This window comes from Anolis carolinensis, chromosome 3 (assembly GCF_035594765.1).
Source record: "Anolis carolinensis isolate JA03-04 chromosome 3, rAnoCar3.1.pri, whole genome shotgun sequence".
NCBI classification, from domain to species: domain Eukaryota; kingdom Metazoa; phylum Chordata; class Lepidosauria; order Squamata; family Dactyloidae; genus Anolis; species Anolis carolinensis.
The window spans coordinates 102,726,485-102,744,388 of record NC_085843.1 but is presented as its reverse complement, the minus strand read 5'-3'; the positions used below and the strand labels follow the sequence as shown (position 1 = coordinate 102,744,388).

The 17,904-nt window shown below is 38.8% G+C and overlaps 1 protein-coding gene across 5 annotated transcripts in view; it reads left to right on the top strand.

The window, feature by feature from the left end:
- Positions 1 to 17,904, top strand: part of shroom2 (shroom family member 2) — a 154,169-nt gene that overhangs the window by 91,581 nt on the left and 44,684 nt on the right. Inside the window, exon 1 of one of the 5 annotated variants that reach the window (XM_062977250.1) lies at positions 9,819 to 9,926. The exons of 3 other annotated variants lie outside the window; for them this stretch is intronic. Coding sequence is in view for 1 of the 2 variants with exons in the window: in XM_062977249.1 (XP_062833319.1) it covers positions 14,599 to 14,699 (101 nt within the window). In the remaining variant the exon portion in view is untranslated. Of the gene's footprint in view, positions 1 to 9,818; positions 9,927 to 14,545; positions 14,700 to 17,904 lie in introns of those variants that run through there. One more of the 5 variants, XM_062977249.1, reaches the window with a different exon arrangement.

Genomic DNA, 17,904 nt, shown 5'->3' with positions numbered 1-17,904 from the left:
TCGGGCAGATGGTGATAGAGAATTATTATTATTATTATTATTATTATTATTATTATTATTATTATTATTATTATATTGTATGACACAGCAAACAAGATAGATATGCTGGATTTCGTATCACAAAATCACAAGTCGAACACTTCCCAAGTGTCTAGGATTGTGTGATGTATTTTTGAATGATGCGCGCAGATCCCAGTAGGGTGGCCTTTTGCAGTTGGCAGATTGTAATTTTGTCAATGTCTATTGTTTCCAAATGCCGGATGAGATCTTTTGGCACGGCACCATTTTGTTTGCCACAATGTGAGGATTTCACAGGTAATAATAATAATAATAATAATAATAATAATAATAATTATTATTATTATTATTATTATTATTATTATTATTATTATTATTATTACCTGTGAGGATTATTGTGGCAATAAAATGGATTGAATCTGCCTGTGGTGTATCTCTCCTTGATCTTCTCTGTGGTAAGGTAAAGGTTTTCCCCTGACGTTAAGTCCAGTCATATCTGACTCTGGGGGTTGGTGCTCATCTCCATTTCTAAGCCGAAGAGCCGGCGTTGTCCGTAGACACCTCCAAGGTCATGTGGCCGGCATGACTGCATGGAGCGCCGTTACCTTCCCGCCGGAGCAGTACCTTTTGATCTACTCACATTGGCATGTTTTCGAACTGCTAGGTTGGCAGGAGCTGGAGCTAACAGCGGCCGCTCCCGCCGCTCCCGGGGTTTGAACCTGGGACCTTTCGGTCTCCAGCTCAGTGCTTTAACGCACTTCGCCACCGGGGCTTCTCTGAGGAGTGAAGTATAAATGCAATAAATTAAATACAATATGATCGCTCTTTGAAATCGATTCACATGATTTCATTTATCCATGGTTTTATTTATTCACTTAGGGTTTCCTGTGCAAGCTACATACATCCTCTTCTCGGTTCCTCTATCATTTGTCCCATTGAAAATAATAGGCTTCACTATTATCCACACTTTCATGTATCCACACAAAGTCTAGGAACATATCCCCTGTGGATATGTGGTTGTATTGTATAGAATAATACTCAGTCTGTCAATGGAAGCTTTGTTCCCTGGTAGGGGGGCATTGAGAATTGACAGAATTTCTTTTTTGATCTTCATTACCAATTCTTATTTAATGAGAAAATAAAGTTATTAGGTGGTCAAATCAACAAGGAGGCCATCACTATGTTAGTGTCATTTAGTTCTTTGCCTCTCACTTCCATTTGACATAAACGTATAAATGTTTGTACTTTAGCAGTGAATAATGGTAGATTGAAGGATTTCGAAATAAATAGGAAGAGTGCTTCTAGAATTGTTGTTTTGTTTCCCTAGCATAAAAATGGGAACAATTTTAAAATGGTGTTTCACTAGACTTTCTCCCCCTCCCCCGTAAAATATTTGAAGCCAACAGCCACAAGCATAAATGATTTGTTTAGGTACCTGTTGTACTCAGGGTGGGTACACAGATTTCCAAATTCTGGGACAGATGGCTGGAGAATCTCAGCCAATTCTTTTTAAGTAGCTTTTCCTGGAAAATCACAACATTACTACTTTTATGTGTTTAAAAGAAGGCATGGCAGAAATAGATAACAGCTGTGTGCTAATAAACTTCTGGACTATTCTCTCTCTTTTCCCTTGCCCAGAATTCATGGAAAGGAATTGTTTGGAGGGAACATCCTTTGAAAACATTTTCCTCTTTTCAGGTATTATAAAAACATATCACTACTTTAAAAACAGAAACTTTTTTATGTTGTATAATCAGAAATGGAATGCTCACGAATCACTAAACCTGGATTGGATCTTGTATGCCATGTCAGATATTAATTAGGCTAGCATTCTTCTCGTCCTTGGCCATGATAACTGGAATTCGTAGGAGTTACGAGTATGGAAACATCTGGAAGACTAGGTTTTCCTTGGAGTGTGTCATTGCAGTGTAACTGCACTTTAGTGGTCATGGCTTCATCCTGTAGAATCCTCTAAACCAGTGATTCTCAACCTGTGGGTCCACAGGTGTTTTTGTCTACAACTCCCAGAAATTCCAGCCAGCTCTTAGGATTTCTGGGAGTTGAGGCCACAACAGGTTGTCTAAAATAACTTTTTTAAAAACCCAACCTAATGCAAGAAGCGGGATAGTGCAGTTGTTTGAGCATCGGACTACCATTATGGAGACCAGGGTTCAGTTATCCACTCAGCAATGGGTGATCTTGGGCATGTTACTTTCTCTGAGTGTCAGAGGAAGGCCAAGCAAACACCCTCTGAAGGAATCTTTCCAAGAAAACCCAATGATAAAGTCACCTTAAGATTGTCATAGGTCAGTAACAACTTGATGGCACACAAAAACAACGAGATCTGTATTTTCTTTTATCAATACATAGGTATGTTAATTACTTAGAGATGGAATACTTGCCTTTTTCCTTTTGTGAAGGGTGTGTTTCTATGTTAAGCATTAAACTGTTTTACCCCTCCTTTGTTTTTCTTCCTGCCAATTGCCAAAATAATGTATTGCAGATTTATAATAGAATGTCTTCTTCAGTTACAGTCCCTTACTAAAATGCCTTTCAGTTCTGATATTGCAAACCCCTATAGTTCTTTGCTAGAGGTGCCCTCTGGTGGATTTTATCTTCCTTGACTCAAAGATTTCAATTCCACAGATGTAAGAAATTGCATGTTGTCCTAGATAAGAGAATAAACTAAGGCCAACCCATGTGTATATTGTTGGCTACCTGCAGCCATGTAGATAACAAATACAATTCGTTGCTCTTGTCCTTGCCAGGATAGAGAAACTAGAGAACAGGAGGGATATTTGAATGATCACTGTGCTTTATTGTCCTGTAGTTTCTGAGTTGCATAAAAAGGAGAAGGGAGAAAGGGGAGAGAGAAAGAAAAATATGTTGGCATTACAATTATGATTAAATGATTTCTGTTTTATGAGCTTTAGTAATATAACATGTAATATAACACAAGCTTTTGTAATATAAACCCATTTCTTTGGATGCAGTATCATCTGAAATGCTTGGGACCATAAGTATTTTGGATTTCAGATTTTTTTTATTTTGGAATACTTGTATTTGTGTATGCAAGTATACACAAATACAAGTACAGTAGAGTCTCACTAATCCAAGCCTCGCTTATCCAAGCCTCTGGATAATCCAAGCCATTTTTGTAGTCAATGTTTTCAATATATCGTGATATTTTGGTGCTAAATTTGTAAATACAGTAATTACAACATAACATCACTGCGTATTGAACTACTTTTTCTGTCAAATTTGTTGTATAACATGAAGTTTTGGTGCTTAATTTGTAAAATCATAACCTAATTTGATGTTTAATAGGCTTTTCCTTAATCCCTCCTTATTATCCAACATATTCGCTTATCCAAGCTTCTGCCGGCCCGTTTAGCTTGGATAAGTGAGACTCTACTGTATTACATAATTATATATCTTGGAGATAGGATCTAAGTCTAAACACAAAATGCCTTAATGTTTCCTAGAACCTTTATAAACATAATCTGAAAGCAATTTTATACAACGTGTTTAATAATTTTGTGCGTGAAGCAAAAATTGCATATATTAAATCATCAGAAAGCAAAGGCATAACAATCTCAAACACCCATGTGCATCATTTTGGATTTGGAGTATTTTGAATTTCAGAATTCCAGATAATGAATGCTCAGCCTGTTTTAAGGCTTTAGGTATAAAGCATATTATTTATACAATTGTGGGATCAGGACAGAATGGGATTTTCTACCTCAAAGAAGAAAAGGAAAATTAATGAACTCATTTGGGATAGCAGAACGGAAGAGATATTTTCATGGCTCCTCTTCTTCATGTTGGCTTTTCAACTTATTTCTGGCGCAGTTTGTGCAAAGTTGCAGATGCTTCTTGTATTTTATGGCTTCAGACAGGGAATAAGTTCTCATCAGAAAAGTTAATTTCTGTGTACCAAGGTGGTCGTAAATTTCAGACAGCTGAAAAGGTGATAGTATGTTATGTACATGACAGATCCTTGCATAGATAGAACACTCTTGAGTTTCCCATTAGAAAGGGCACAGCCAAATGCCCTGGCCTTCCATATATCCATATCGAACCCCTGGCGAGTTTCCCCAAGTAATCCTTTTCTGTGTATGAATTACGAATTATCAATGGAGTATGAAATGTGTGGAAAAAGGTGGGATTTATAGCAGGAAGTCAAGTATGGCATTGAAGCAGCGTTCAGAAATACTCACTTCTTGGATCTTTTTTACTGTTGTGCTAAACACAGCTGCAGGGATGAAATGCGCTGAAGCCAAGAGATAAGGCAATGTCCTTTTCTCTGTGTACCAGTGGGTGGCACATGGCATTTCTGCGTGGGTTGTAATTTGTGTGAACTAAGGCATGGGGAGTACGGGTGCGACGCAAGCTTATCACTACAGAAAGAGATAAGTTGGCCTTTGGCATCCCCCATGGACCGAGTATGAGAGCAGAGCCAAGTTAACCAGTGACTCAGGATGCATATACATTGTAGTATTATTGCAGTTTGACACCACTTTAACTGCCATGGCTCAAGGCTACAGAATACTGGGAGTTGTAGTTTGGTGAGGCACTACAGCTCTTTTGTAGAGAGTGCTAAAGACCTCGTAAAACTACAACTCACATGATTCCATAGCATTAAACCATGGCAGTCAAAGTGGTGTCGAGCTGCATTAATTCTACTCTGTAACTGCACTCCCAGTTGAAAAGTGTACCCTCACCATACAGTAGTTGTACTGTCATGGTCCAAGTTGGAAGTTTCTGTGTTAGGACTATACAGTACTGTGTACAAAACAAGTTTTGCAGTACAGTCTAAAACAGATATGGAATAGACAGACAGACACTCAGAGGGACTGAAAGCGCCCACGTTTAAAAATCTTTAAACTGTCTAAACTTAATGGGTTCTTTGGAGCATATCGAAACTGTTTGTTATCATCTGGAGATGCTGCATTACAATTTTAAACAAGTATGCTTGCAGTTGTTCCCGAGCAATCAGCCCTTATGGAATACGGATTTCCCATCTGGCATTGTAGACTATTTTGTCTAGGTCAGTGGTTTAGAAAGAAGAACGGGGCAGGAAAGGCCTATAGTATTTCTAACAATAGGCATATCTTTTTTTTTCTTTTCAGAATAAATGCACTCCGTTGTGCCTTAGGCGGGTAACCTTTCTCAGTATAGGATGTACTTTTTTTTAAAGGAAGAAAAAATATGCAATTTCCTGAACACAGACTTTACAGCTATCATTAACTGAAAAGGGCATCCATCTAAGTTTAAGATGTACATTTCTTTTTTAAAAAGGAAAAAGCCTGGGATGCCAAGCCATCTCTTCTTTTACTGTATTGAGAAACAGTTACGCTGGGATTGCTCAGCAGAATTGTTTTTCTGACTAATCAGAAATCTTTCCTGCCTTGTATGTTATGCCATAATAAGACTTCTTTGTGGCTCTAATTATATCTGCTAAGCTCATTCACAGGCGGCACACAGATTAAACAGGAGAGGGGCAGGCTTTGTTTCAAAGGCTCTGGGGATTTCATGCTCTCACCCTGAACTGTTTCCCCCACTATTTTTTTAGAATTAGTTTCCTTTCCTAATATTCTGTATTTGTTAGAGTGAATGTAAATTTATAACATCCATTTTAAAGGTCTCTTGCTTCCAAGCAGGGTCCTTTTGTTTAATTGAGGGACAGGGTTGCCTGTCTGCATCAGCTCCCCTCCAGAGATGGCTCTTTTGGATTATTCCATTGACAAGGTATTCCCAAAGGCAGCAGCATCCGATTAACGCAGCTGTTTCTCTGTGTTCAGTCTTTAGGGTCTGGTACTTTAGAAAGCATTGCAGGAAATGCTTTCTAATACAGCATGCATTTTCCCTAGACAATCTTAGATTGGCTGACCCAGGCTGTGACAGAGGGGTATGTACCTGGACTTGCAATTCCTAAAGCAGATCTCATAGTGGGAGAGATTTAAGACTAAAGAGTGCTTTCCGTGGTTTTGAAATGTTAAATGTGTGGGGAGCAGGTTGTGTTTTGTGCTAAGTTCCTTTTTTAAAAGCAGTTTTGAAGGGTTTTTCTTCTTCCTTTGACTTGTGTTTAATGTGTGAAAATGTCTGAGATGATGCAGGTTTATTTTCCACCCCCAACATATGCAGAGAATCAACAAGTTAAGGACAAAAGGGTGGACAAAGTCCTTAAAGCTGGTCAGCTTCCCTGCTAGCTTGGTATAAGGGCATGTGGGAAGAGGCTGCTTTTATGGCAACCTATCAGTGCAAAAATGTCTTTCATCTCACTGACACATGAGCTGATATAACTCTTAGTAGCAAGGGGAAAACAAATGGCATGTTGGTTTGTTTGAAGCCTGTAGAGTTCAGAAGAAACTCCCTGTAGTTAGTTTGCTAGGACCCCTGCTATTTGCCTCACGTAGAGTGTTAGTATGTAATGTTACAGCTGCTTCCTGTGAAGAACAAAACAAATATTGTGTTATGAAATGAGAATATTCAAGTCCCAAAGCGGAACATTCTCCCTGTTATCTAGATGCGAGGATACTCAGGAAAGAGGCTGGCTTGATGCTGTTCTGTTCCTTGGTGTTCTGCTTCTCAGATACAGTGACTCAAGGGATTAGAGCAAAACAATACCGGGAGGCTGCGGTTAATTGCCGTGCTGCCAGTGATTTGGACAAGGAAATAAACAATGGTTTAAAGCATTCTTTCAACGTGTGTTTAGAGCAACATATTGCAGTTTGTCCATGAAAACTGGAATTGCAACTGTGATTCACCTCTCCCTTGTTTGAGAGCCAATGAAGGTTATATGTGAGTCTTCAAACCACTGTCTTTACTGGATCTCATTACTCTTTGAATATGTTTGGGGTGACATTAATGTACATGGGCCACTTCAAATGTCTCCTATGTTGAGAGAAAACAAAAAGTATGGCAGAAAAACGTTCTGCAGGCCACATTCTGCAAAGTCTTAGGGACCACTTTCACTATGCAGTTTTAGCCCTATTGCTGCAATGTATTGTCAAAGGCTTTCACAGCCAGAATCACTGGAGTGTTGTGGCATCAATGCCAGCCACAGATGCAGGTGAAAGGTCAGGAGAAAATGCTGCTAGAATTTCAGCCCTACAGCCCGGAAGCCACACAACACTCTATTGTTGCTCTTTACCATAGCCATATCCTTGGGATTGGCATTTTAGGACGGGGAATGTAGGATCAACAGACTGAGTGATTATGAATCCCAGTATTCCATAAGACAGAGCTATGACAGTTAAAGCAGTATCAAAGTACTATGGTTTCATAGTGTGAATGGATCCATGGTATCTTAGTAAGGGAACACACAGAGAAATAGACCCATGTAAATTATCACATTTAACAGTGTGTTACATGACCTCTTTTTCAAGTAGATAACCTGCTTATTACTTGCACTACACCCAGACATACCGGTAGTTTGATGTTTGTACTAACTGTCTACTGCAAAAGTAGATTCATTTTTGGGGTCCTTTTTGCTCTTTTCTTTTACTAATCACATGTGGCTATTGGGTTCCTCCCCTTGATTTTGAACTATGAAACAAGCTTTGGAATATTCCTTTGCCTCCTTCCCTCTCTCAAGGAAACTCGCATGGGTTTTTTTCTGAGTTGCATCACAGATGCATGTTTGTGGGTTGAAATCTTCTCCTGTCTTGCTTGCTTTGGCTTAACATTACTAATCACATTCACCTAATTGGAAGACAGAGGGAAACAGTGCTTTTTTCTTGTCTGGAAAAGACTGTGAGAAAGTATGGTCTGGTTCTGCCATTCCCTGTAGTAGTGTAATGCTGCTTTAACACAAACTGTGTCGAGCGTACTCCTTCTTATTACTTCAGTTTATTCAACCAGTTAAATGGTAATATAATACACGGCTGGCCAACCTTCTGTGATGTCATGAAAAATTGATTACTCATTAAAGAGTGATAAGCCTTATGGGTGCAATGTTTTTATGCACATACTTGGAATTAATTCCTGTTGAACACAGTTGGACCTCCTCCAGGCTAGCCATACAGACGATTGCATTGTTGGGGCAGGGGGAGGAAAGCAGTTTCAACAGGAAAGCAACTATGTGTCTTGAGCTTCCCTATTTATTTATGGGCAAGAGCTGCGATGAACGAAAAGTGAAACTTATATATTGCAGGAGAAGTTTCAATGGATGAAATACATTTGTGTATTGCTTAAAGTTTGAGTTTAAGGCACAGGAAGATAGATTCCCCTGCTGTACTAGCACTGGAGTTTTCCATTTTTCTTAGTAGCGCTCATTTAGATGTGAACCTGATCCAATAACAGTCGTCACAAATCTCCTTTCTTCATCATATGAAAATAAACCTGAAAGAACTGTTAGGAGGCTGCCCATCTGTCAAGGTGTTTTATTACCATGTAAAGACATTGTGCAGTAAGGCTATAGCTCTGTCGCTGTTAAAAAAAACAACCCATCACCACAATGCATTTGACACTAATAACGTTTTGCCCTTCCACCCAGTTCAGTAGACATGGAAAGAAACCATGGGCACCTGCAGATCAAGAATCTCTAGTAATATACTAATTAAAACTAACAGTTGTACTTTTGCCTGGGATTTATGAAATTAGGTACATTCATCTATCAAATTGTATCTGTTAAGGAAAAGAGTCTTTGCACTGCTTTTTTAAGGAGCAAGGCATACATCCTTCTAGCAGCATTCAGATCTCTCAGAAACTTAATATGGTATTTAGTAATATACATGTGTGACATGATAGATCAAAAATAGCTGTTAACAATTTAAAACAAGGTTAATTTGAAAATATTTTACAAAAGTTTAAAAATAATCAAATAACAGTATTACAGCATGACTCCTATATCTGCAAGGATACAGTCCAAACAGATTACAAAAGGTTTCCACATAAAGATCCGGACACTACTTCAAACACGAAGTAATCGAGACATGTTTAATTGTAGCCAGATCTATCATCTAAAGAGACAGGTGTAGCTGATGCATTGTTTTTAACTGTGCAAATGCATTCCTAGCCAAAACCTAGGCAGCCAGTCTCAATTCCAAGTCCCGGAGTACACCCATGTTGTGATCTTGAGATTTCTTGAGATGGAACAATCTAGCACTGGCTAAATCCGTGCTCCCTGGTATAGCTTGCAACTGACTGAAAATTGTGCACTTTCACTAACCATAAAGGAGCCTTCAATGGTGCAGTGGGTTAAACCCTTGTGCCAGCAGGACTGCTGACTGACAGGTCAGCGGTTCAAATCTGGGGAGAGCAGTTGAGCTCCCTCTGTGAGCTCTAGCTCCCCATACAGTGACATGAGAGAAGCCTCCCACAAGGATGGTAAAACATCAAAACAGCTGGGCGTCCCCTGGGCAATGTTCTTTCAGACAGCCAATTCTCTCACACTAGAAGTGACTTGCAGTTTCTCAAGTTGCTCATGACACACACAAAAACTAGCAATTAAGGTATATTGGAGCTAGAGAAGAGGGCAAATATATATATCGATTGGGATGATTGGATATCCTTTTTCTAGGATTAGAAATCAAATTAGGAGTCCTTATTTTTCAGTGAACAGAGGATTTTTTCTATAAGGTAAAATAAAACAGGAAGCCTAAAAGTGGCCTCAAGTCTTAGGAAGAATAATTAAACCTACTTAAATTCCAAATGACTGGAGATTGCTGATTTGTTAAGACAGATTTATCTCTATTATTTACTCAGTGATGAAGACAGAAATAGAAAATGATGGTCTTCTAGATGCAAAGCTGCAATGGTCATCATTCCTCCTGTGAACAAAACTGACTGGAACTGGCTGTTAATGTAGTTGGATTTGTATGTTCCCCACCTCTGGATTATAAGCATGTCTTTCGTGCTATAAGTTTCTGGTTCAGCTCTCAGCACAGCAATGAGCTTAGCAGGTGAGCATCAGTGAAGTGCCATGTGTCAGTTTTAGAGTCCAGCCCATTTGAAATGAGAGGATACAGGATATTGTTCTTTGATTTACAAATCATTAAGAGGAATTTCATAATTCATCTTGAACACTTGAGAGAAGTTTACAAATACATGGTATTGTTTGGTGTGAATAGTATTTCAGATGCAAATAATACCTTGGAAGAGAACAAATGTTTCTCAAAAGGATTATATGAATGAATGTGACATCTTGTAGGTCAAACTGTTTATAATAATGTGATGAAATTTCATAAATCTTGGTGACAGAGAAAATTCCTCAGATCAAGAAGCTCATGAATTTCAAGGATGAGCAAGCTGCATTTTAAACATACCCCAGTAATTGGTTTCAGGTATCTTTGTGATTTCTTTAATAGCCAGATGAAAGTAACCAGCCTACAGAGAGATCCAACTTGTCAAAAGTTTGAAATTACAATAATGATGGCATTCTTCTAAGGCAGCTCAGAGGCCAATCAAAGCCAATCCTTCCCCAGGGTTTGAAGCTTTCTTTTTTCTTTTCGGTGCAAGTAGATAGGCCAGTTTGCATATGATTTGCATATGGTATATGCATACAAAACTACAGCTGCTTGACAAGCTGCCCTTATCCAGTGATGCTTTTCTTTTGATCTTACAAACCAACATACAAAAATAAACCAAATAAAATAACTAAAAATTAGTTTGTGCATATATTTTAAAGCAGGGTTAGAAACAAATAAGTTCATATGTTCTGATCCTCATTTCAATGATATATCCAACTTTGCATGGTATGAATTAGAGTTATGCTTGGAATTTGGTTTGTTTTTTTAAAAAACTAACAACACATGAAAACCATAAATAAACATGCCTAGGTAATACTGTGATGACGAATTTCACAACTCAAGAAAAGTAACACAAAACCAATAACACATAATTGGTATGATCTTGCAGTAATCCAGCAAAAGTAACAAAGTAATTCATTTCATAAATACCTACCTAACATTTACAACTCATTTGAAAATAAACAATTTCAGTCATTATTCAGGGTTGTTGTATGTATTCTGGGCTGTATGGCCATGTTCTAGAAGTATTCTCTCCTGACGTTTCACCCACATCTATGGCAGGCATCCTCAGAGGTTCTGAGGCATGGAGAAACTAGGCAAGGAAGGTTAATATATATCTGTGGAAAGTCCAGGGTGTGAGAAAAGTTCTTTGTCAGTTGGAAGTCAATGTGAATGTTGCAGTTAATCACCTTTATTAGCATTGGATGCCTGCCATAGATGTGGGTGAAACGTCAGGAGAGAATACTTCTAGAACATGGCCATACAGCCCGGAATACATACAACAACCCTGTGATCCCAGCCATGAAAGCCTTCGACAACACAGTCATTATTCAACTGATATTATTTTCCATCAGTATGTAAATCAGAGGCAGGAATTCAAAACCTTGCCAAGGTCTCAGATATTAGCAAATATAATAAGCAACAAGTACCCAGTGAAGCAAATAGTACCTCTAAAGCAGAGTGACCCATGCATGATAGCGGATATTATAAATGGAATATTCACTTATTTTTACATATACACATACTGTACACACATTTTTGTCAGTTTATTAATTTAATTTTGTGATGAATTCTTATTTTAATCAAAGTAACAATACTATAGAAGCTGTATATCTGTCATTTATATTAAATCTATTTCAGACACATTTCCTATTGATTACCTAAATTATTTGCTAATTGCCATATTTTCTAATTTTTAATTTAAAAAATACAACTTGCAGTTTTCAAAATTCATCAAAATTCTATTCTTGCTGTGTGATGAATAAGTTTATACTGGCCAGTAGAGGGAGGAAATTAGCTTTAAATGTGGACAGCAACTAGGAATGTGGTGGGTAGAGAATAAACAAATAAGAAGAACAATGCTGAAATGCTCTGCTCTTGTGTTTGTTGACACATGCTTTCTTTTCTATATTGTTTTCTAAATTGTTTTTGCACTGATAAATGCCTATACAATATAGTAACAGACTGCTTTGTCAGATTAAAATCACTTTGGCCAACCACGTTACCAAAACCACTTGAAATCTGTATGTATATCTGGAAAAGTTTGCAAATTCGTCTGAATTTTCTTCTGCTTGTGATGCTCAGGATGTAAGATAGGCTTACTTCTCTAGTACGAGGCTTTGGTGTGATGCTGAATTCTGGGAGTGATGAAAATTGGATGGTGTGCCCTTCTATCCAAAGTATGACAAGCAGTCACTGAAATATTTTTAGACCAACCCAACTTGTGTTCAATCTGCAATGTCTTTTTTTACTTTTTAAAAAAAACATTTTAAGTATAACATTACACTTACCTTTATTAATTCACACTGCTATTAGCACTCCTAGAACTCAAAAGCCGTAGCACGATTTCTAAGCATTTGCGCAATATAAAAAGACATCGTGATAGGCATGGCTATGCAGAGTATAAGGTTGGCTCCCCCGTCAGGTCCCAATCGTTCCGTACGTGCTTCAAGCTGAGGCATAGAGGGAGACATAGAAAGTGAAAGTAAAAGTCTCCTCAGTAAAGTGAGGAGCAGGACGCCCTACTTTAGGTATTAAGTGTCCTCAGGAGAAGAAGCAAAGCTGTGGCTGCCATCATCCCAAACAGCATAGCCAGTGATGAGGAATGCGTGAATTTCCAGTTCAGCAAATACCTGGAAGAGTGTCCTAGCTGCTCTGCTGACCGTCCTCAAATATGATTATTTGCATGCAACTTTAGCAACCGGTTTTCATGTTTAGTTTTCCATGTAAGTAAATTTAAGCATAAATATTGCAAATAATTCTGAAAAAGCTGGTTGTGAAGCAGAACAGAATTGTTAGATTCTAGGTGGAACATTTATTATTCATCTATTTTTGGAAATATGCTATTTTGCCAAATGTTTGGGAGATTTGTGAATTACAATAAAGTTTTTGGTGGGGATGAAGAATCATGCCAGATGGTCCTCTATAAACATGCAATATCTGTATGGAATTACTTTGGCCAAGTGCCACAGATTGGGGACCCAAACTGATCCCACCATGGGATATTGGAGAGCTATGTCCTCTGCACTATATTTAAAAAGACATTTCAGGGGAGAAATAACTGAAACATCCCCTGTAAATGACCTGAGTGGGAAATTTCTTTTTTCTTTCTTTTTTGCCCCCCGGAGCATTTTAGACCCAAAAGCAGCCTAACTCAATACTGCAGGTTCACTTCCTGATTTTAGAAAAACACTATATTTTACTAAGGGACAAAAAGTGTTTGAAAGGGGACACTTTGAAAATGGGGCTTTGGCAAGGGTCTCAAAAACAATCTTATGGCCACATACAGTGTTCAGATTGTACATTTGGAAAATGCTGGTGTCTCGGTATGAGGAGCCCCCAGATGGTGTAGTGGACTAAGTGACTTGAAGGTTGGGTTGCTGACCTGAAAGCTGCCAGGTTCGAATCCAACCCGGGGAGAGCGCGGATGAGCTCCCTCTGTCAGCTCCAGCTCCATACGGGGACATGAGAGAAGCCTCCCACAAGGATGGTAAAAACATCAAAAATATCTGGGCGTCCCCTGGACAACGTCCTTGTAGATGGCCAATTCTCTCACTCCAGAAGCGACTCAAGTTGCTCCTGACACGAAAAAAAAGAGTATGAGGTTTGATCCATTCAGAGTAAAAACACACAAACTAATATCTTTAATTCTCTGTCCTTTTAGATCTTGAGACACATTTTTCTGTTGCCAGAAGTTTTAACTGGTACATCAGACCAGTTTGCCATATTAGGAACACTTAAAAGAAGACTTTGTATGATAGAGATGCCTTCTGGCTTATTGGTTCAAGTGTTCTCATTCTGTCACTTACATTTAATATAACAGAATACTCTTAGATACTAACAGCTCTGGTTGCCTGTAAAATATTCTGATGTGCTAATATCTTGCTCTTTCTCTTTTCAGACTTCTTTCTATTAGCTCTAGGAGAGTTGGGATTAATTTATATATTGGATAGTTTATTTATAAGTGGCCTCCACAGAGAGAAATAAGAAATCATGATAAAAAAAAGGGATCAGATTTATTTAGAAAACAAATGTGCTCACTGTTTGGACTATTTATTGTGACCAACAATTGTGTCCATTAGTGGTGGGACACAATAAACTTAATTAAACCAACCCCCCAATCCACTTGAATGCAGTTAAAAATTGTGTTAGAAATGTATTTTCCCCAAACAACAATGACATTCACCCACAGAAAGAATCTAAATCCCCACAATCTCTTCTTTCTGCTTTACGTCATTTCCAATCCTTTGCTTTCAAATATGTCCAGGCAAATTCTTCTCTTTAGTGAGATTTAAGCTATACCAGTTTCTCTGTGGCAATTCTCCAATCCCCATTGATTATGCCAGCTGTAGTGTAGTGCCAGCTGTTGTCCACCTCATATGGAGGAGACCTGCTTGGGGAAGGCTAAGCTGAGGGTTCCCATGGCCATTTTCTCTTTTTGTCCCTTTTGGAATGTTTCCAACAATTGTAAGATGAAAGCAGGTGCTGTAAGTTAACTCACATATACCAGTATTATTTTTTCCCTAACATGGGTGGGGCTCACGGTGGAAAAGTTTGAGAACCCCTGGTCTGCTGTGTCCCTCTGCTTGCCTGGCTGCTTAGGAAGATGAATATGGTGGTGGATATTGTAAGCCAGAAAATGCCGTCTGAAACCGATGTTCATGTGGCTAGGAGCTATCTTATGAAGATCTTGAGAAGCTCCATGAGGTATGCTGTTGGTTTCACAAGACAGTATTTCCTTTTCCTTTCCCTAATGGAAAGTGCCAAACTTCTTCTGAAACCCTCCTTTCCCATCTTCAGTTTTCCTTAATGAATGTCATGGTGTGTAGTTGTTCTGCAGCTTTGTATTTCTCTTACCATTATGTATAGTTTGTTTATGCAATGCATAGTTAATGTTTCAGGTAGTTGTCACACTGTAGCCTACAACATTTACAGTTCCTGGAACTGGACTAAGGCTGCAATCCTGCAGTTGTCATTGATCAAGGTGTTGATTCAACTTTGTGGCATTTGCTTCTACATAGATGTGTTGAGTGCTGTCATTTGCATAAGTGGATCCCAAACTTTCATTCTCCAGGTGTTTTGGATTTCAGCTTCCAGAAATCCTGACTATTGAATAAACTGGCTGGAGCATCTGGGAATTGGAGGCCCAAAAACCTGCAGAACCAAAGTTTGGGCTCCAATGGCAGTATTCAATATGTCTATGTAGAAGCAAATTTTACATGATGCACCTTGTATGGTAATTTCATCATTTGTTTGTAGAAGCTTTCCATGTGCAGTTGCCTGCATCAGCTTGAGTACTGTACTACAATCAAGGGGACACTATGTCACATGTGCTTTGTGGATGTTTTGGAGGCAGGAGTGCTCTTGTAAAGATTGAATTACTACCCAGGCTGTATAGCCTCATACAGCTTCTACTTTGTAAGGTTGTACTTGTTTAAATGGTTTGTTCCTACAGGGAACAATGAGTAATTTAACCGTTTCTCCCTTCTGAGTGAATGTCTTTGAAAACTATGCAGTTTTTAAAGACATATTGTAATGGGGGAGGTGGAGTCTCTATAGATTGGGGGCTAGATGGAAAAGCCAATTAAGAATGCTTATCCACTGTCAGCTGTCAAATAGAGAAGGGTCATCCATTGTCAGCTATCACTGCTCAACTGTCCCATCCCACCTGCAGATTGGAAGGAGGGGATGAGCCTCAGAGCAAGGATACTTGCTGTGGATAATGGAATCAATGGATACAGAACCTGTGGATATGGAGGGCAGAATTTGCCCTCTTCCCCCTTTCAGAGCCATGTAGTAGGTGTACAGGCAGGAGGGAATGAGGAGCAGGGTTGGATTTTGTAGCCAGTACACACTGGGCCTTCCAGACAGGCCCTATATCCCAGGATCTCATCCCAGGTTTTCTGCTTTAAACTGGATTATATGAGTCCCCATTGCCAGATAATCTGTGATAAACAGAAAACCTGGGATCAGATCCTGGGATATAAGGCCTGTCTGGAAGGGTCCGTGGATGCAAGCACTCTTTGGGACTTATAGATCTCCTGCAGAATGATGCCATTGTGGGCTACACTGGCAGTGACTCTCTGTCTTCTCTTGCTATCACGCCAATCATCACAGTGTCATGGCGGCGAGGGCACAGGAAAAAGGACTTGGATATATGGATCTGCTGGAGGAAGTGCAGGAGGGGCAGGGAGGCAAGACAGGGGCTTGAGAAGAATCCACTTTATCAATGGTTCTGGATAGCTGAGAAGTCCACACCTTTCCCCTCACCCCCTTGAATCTCCAAATATCAATTCCGTTCTTAGCTTCTGCTATATTGTACTTATTCAGAGCTAACCTTGGAGCAATCAGGCCATTCCAGTTGTTTTAAATAAGTTTAAATTATACACATTTTTACATTGTTTTCAGTTATTTTGTTGTCTTCCCAGGCTCTGAGAATCTGTGATATACACAGATGGAGCATCCCTTGCCTAGAATTCCAAAATATTCTCAAATCCAAAATCATTAAAATGAGTTGCTGTGGTAGTGAGTGACACTTTTGCTTTCTGATGGTTCAGTGCAAAATTATTTTAAAATATTGTGGATAAAATTATTTGCAGCCTATGTGTATAAGGTGTTTAAATTAATTTCATGTTTAGACTTGATTCCCATCTCCAAGATATTTCATTGTGTATGCATATGCAAATACAGTAGAGTCTCACTTATCCAACATAAACGGGCCGGCAGAACGTTGAATAAGCGAATAGGTTGGATAATAAGGAGAGATTAAGGAAAAGCCTATTAAACATCAAATTAGGTTATGATTTTACAAATTAAGCACCAAAACATCATGTTATACAACAAATTTGACAGAAAACGTAGTTCATTACACATTAATGCTACGTAGTAATTACTGTATTTACGAATTTAGCACCAAAATATCACAATGCATTGAAAACATTGATTACAAAAATGCGTTGGATAATCCAGAACATTGGATAAGTGAATGTTGGATAAGTGAGACTCTACTGTACAAGTATTCCCAAATCCAAAGCACTTCAGGCCCTAAGCATTTCAGATAAGGTATACTCAACCTGTATTTTATATATTCTAATTATAAATAAGAATATTATTTTAGCATATCCAGTTGTGATGTTAGCTACTTAATAGACAGTGGCTGACATTTTCATAGTGACATGTGCATATTTAAGTTGAACTATGCATGTGGGGCAAATTATTCAACATAGCTCGACAGGGGCTGCTGATAGTGACCGAAGCAGAGTTGTGCCATTGCGGTTGAGAAAATTTGCACAATACTCTCTGGTCTTGACTTGTGTCATGCAGTGTTGATATTTTTCATGAGGGTGTGTAACCCTGGTATAGCGCACTTAGGGATATTTATGCAGAGATACTCACAGCCAGGGCTGTAGCCAAGGGGGAGGGTTAGGGGTTCAACCCTCCCGCCCAAATTTTTTCAGGTTTTTAAAAAATCCTGGTTTACTCATGAATTTTAACTGATTAACTAAATCCCCATGAGTGTCCATTGCAGTTTATCAATGGAGCCTGATTTCTAAATTATTTTGTGCTATGGAACTACTCTTCATGATTTGCTAAAAAAAAAAAAAAATCAACTCCCCCCCCCCCCCCCCAATTTTTCTGGCTATGGTTCTGCTCACAGGTGACCTAGCCTGAAGAATAACCTCTCTTGGTCCCACTGGTGCCTACTTTAGACCATCATAGGTTCAAATAGGTAAAACACTGAGTTCTAACTGAAAGATTTCAGCTAATTAAAATGTGACATTTATAGCTCATATTGAGAAATGCAAAGAACTGTGGAGTCAGACCCACTGAAGATAAGGAGAAAAATATCCCACCTAGCAATATTTTTCTCATTATCTAATTATTTTTGCATTTAATCTAATCTGCCAAAAGC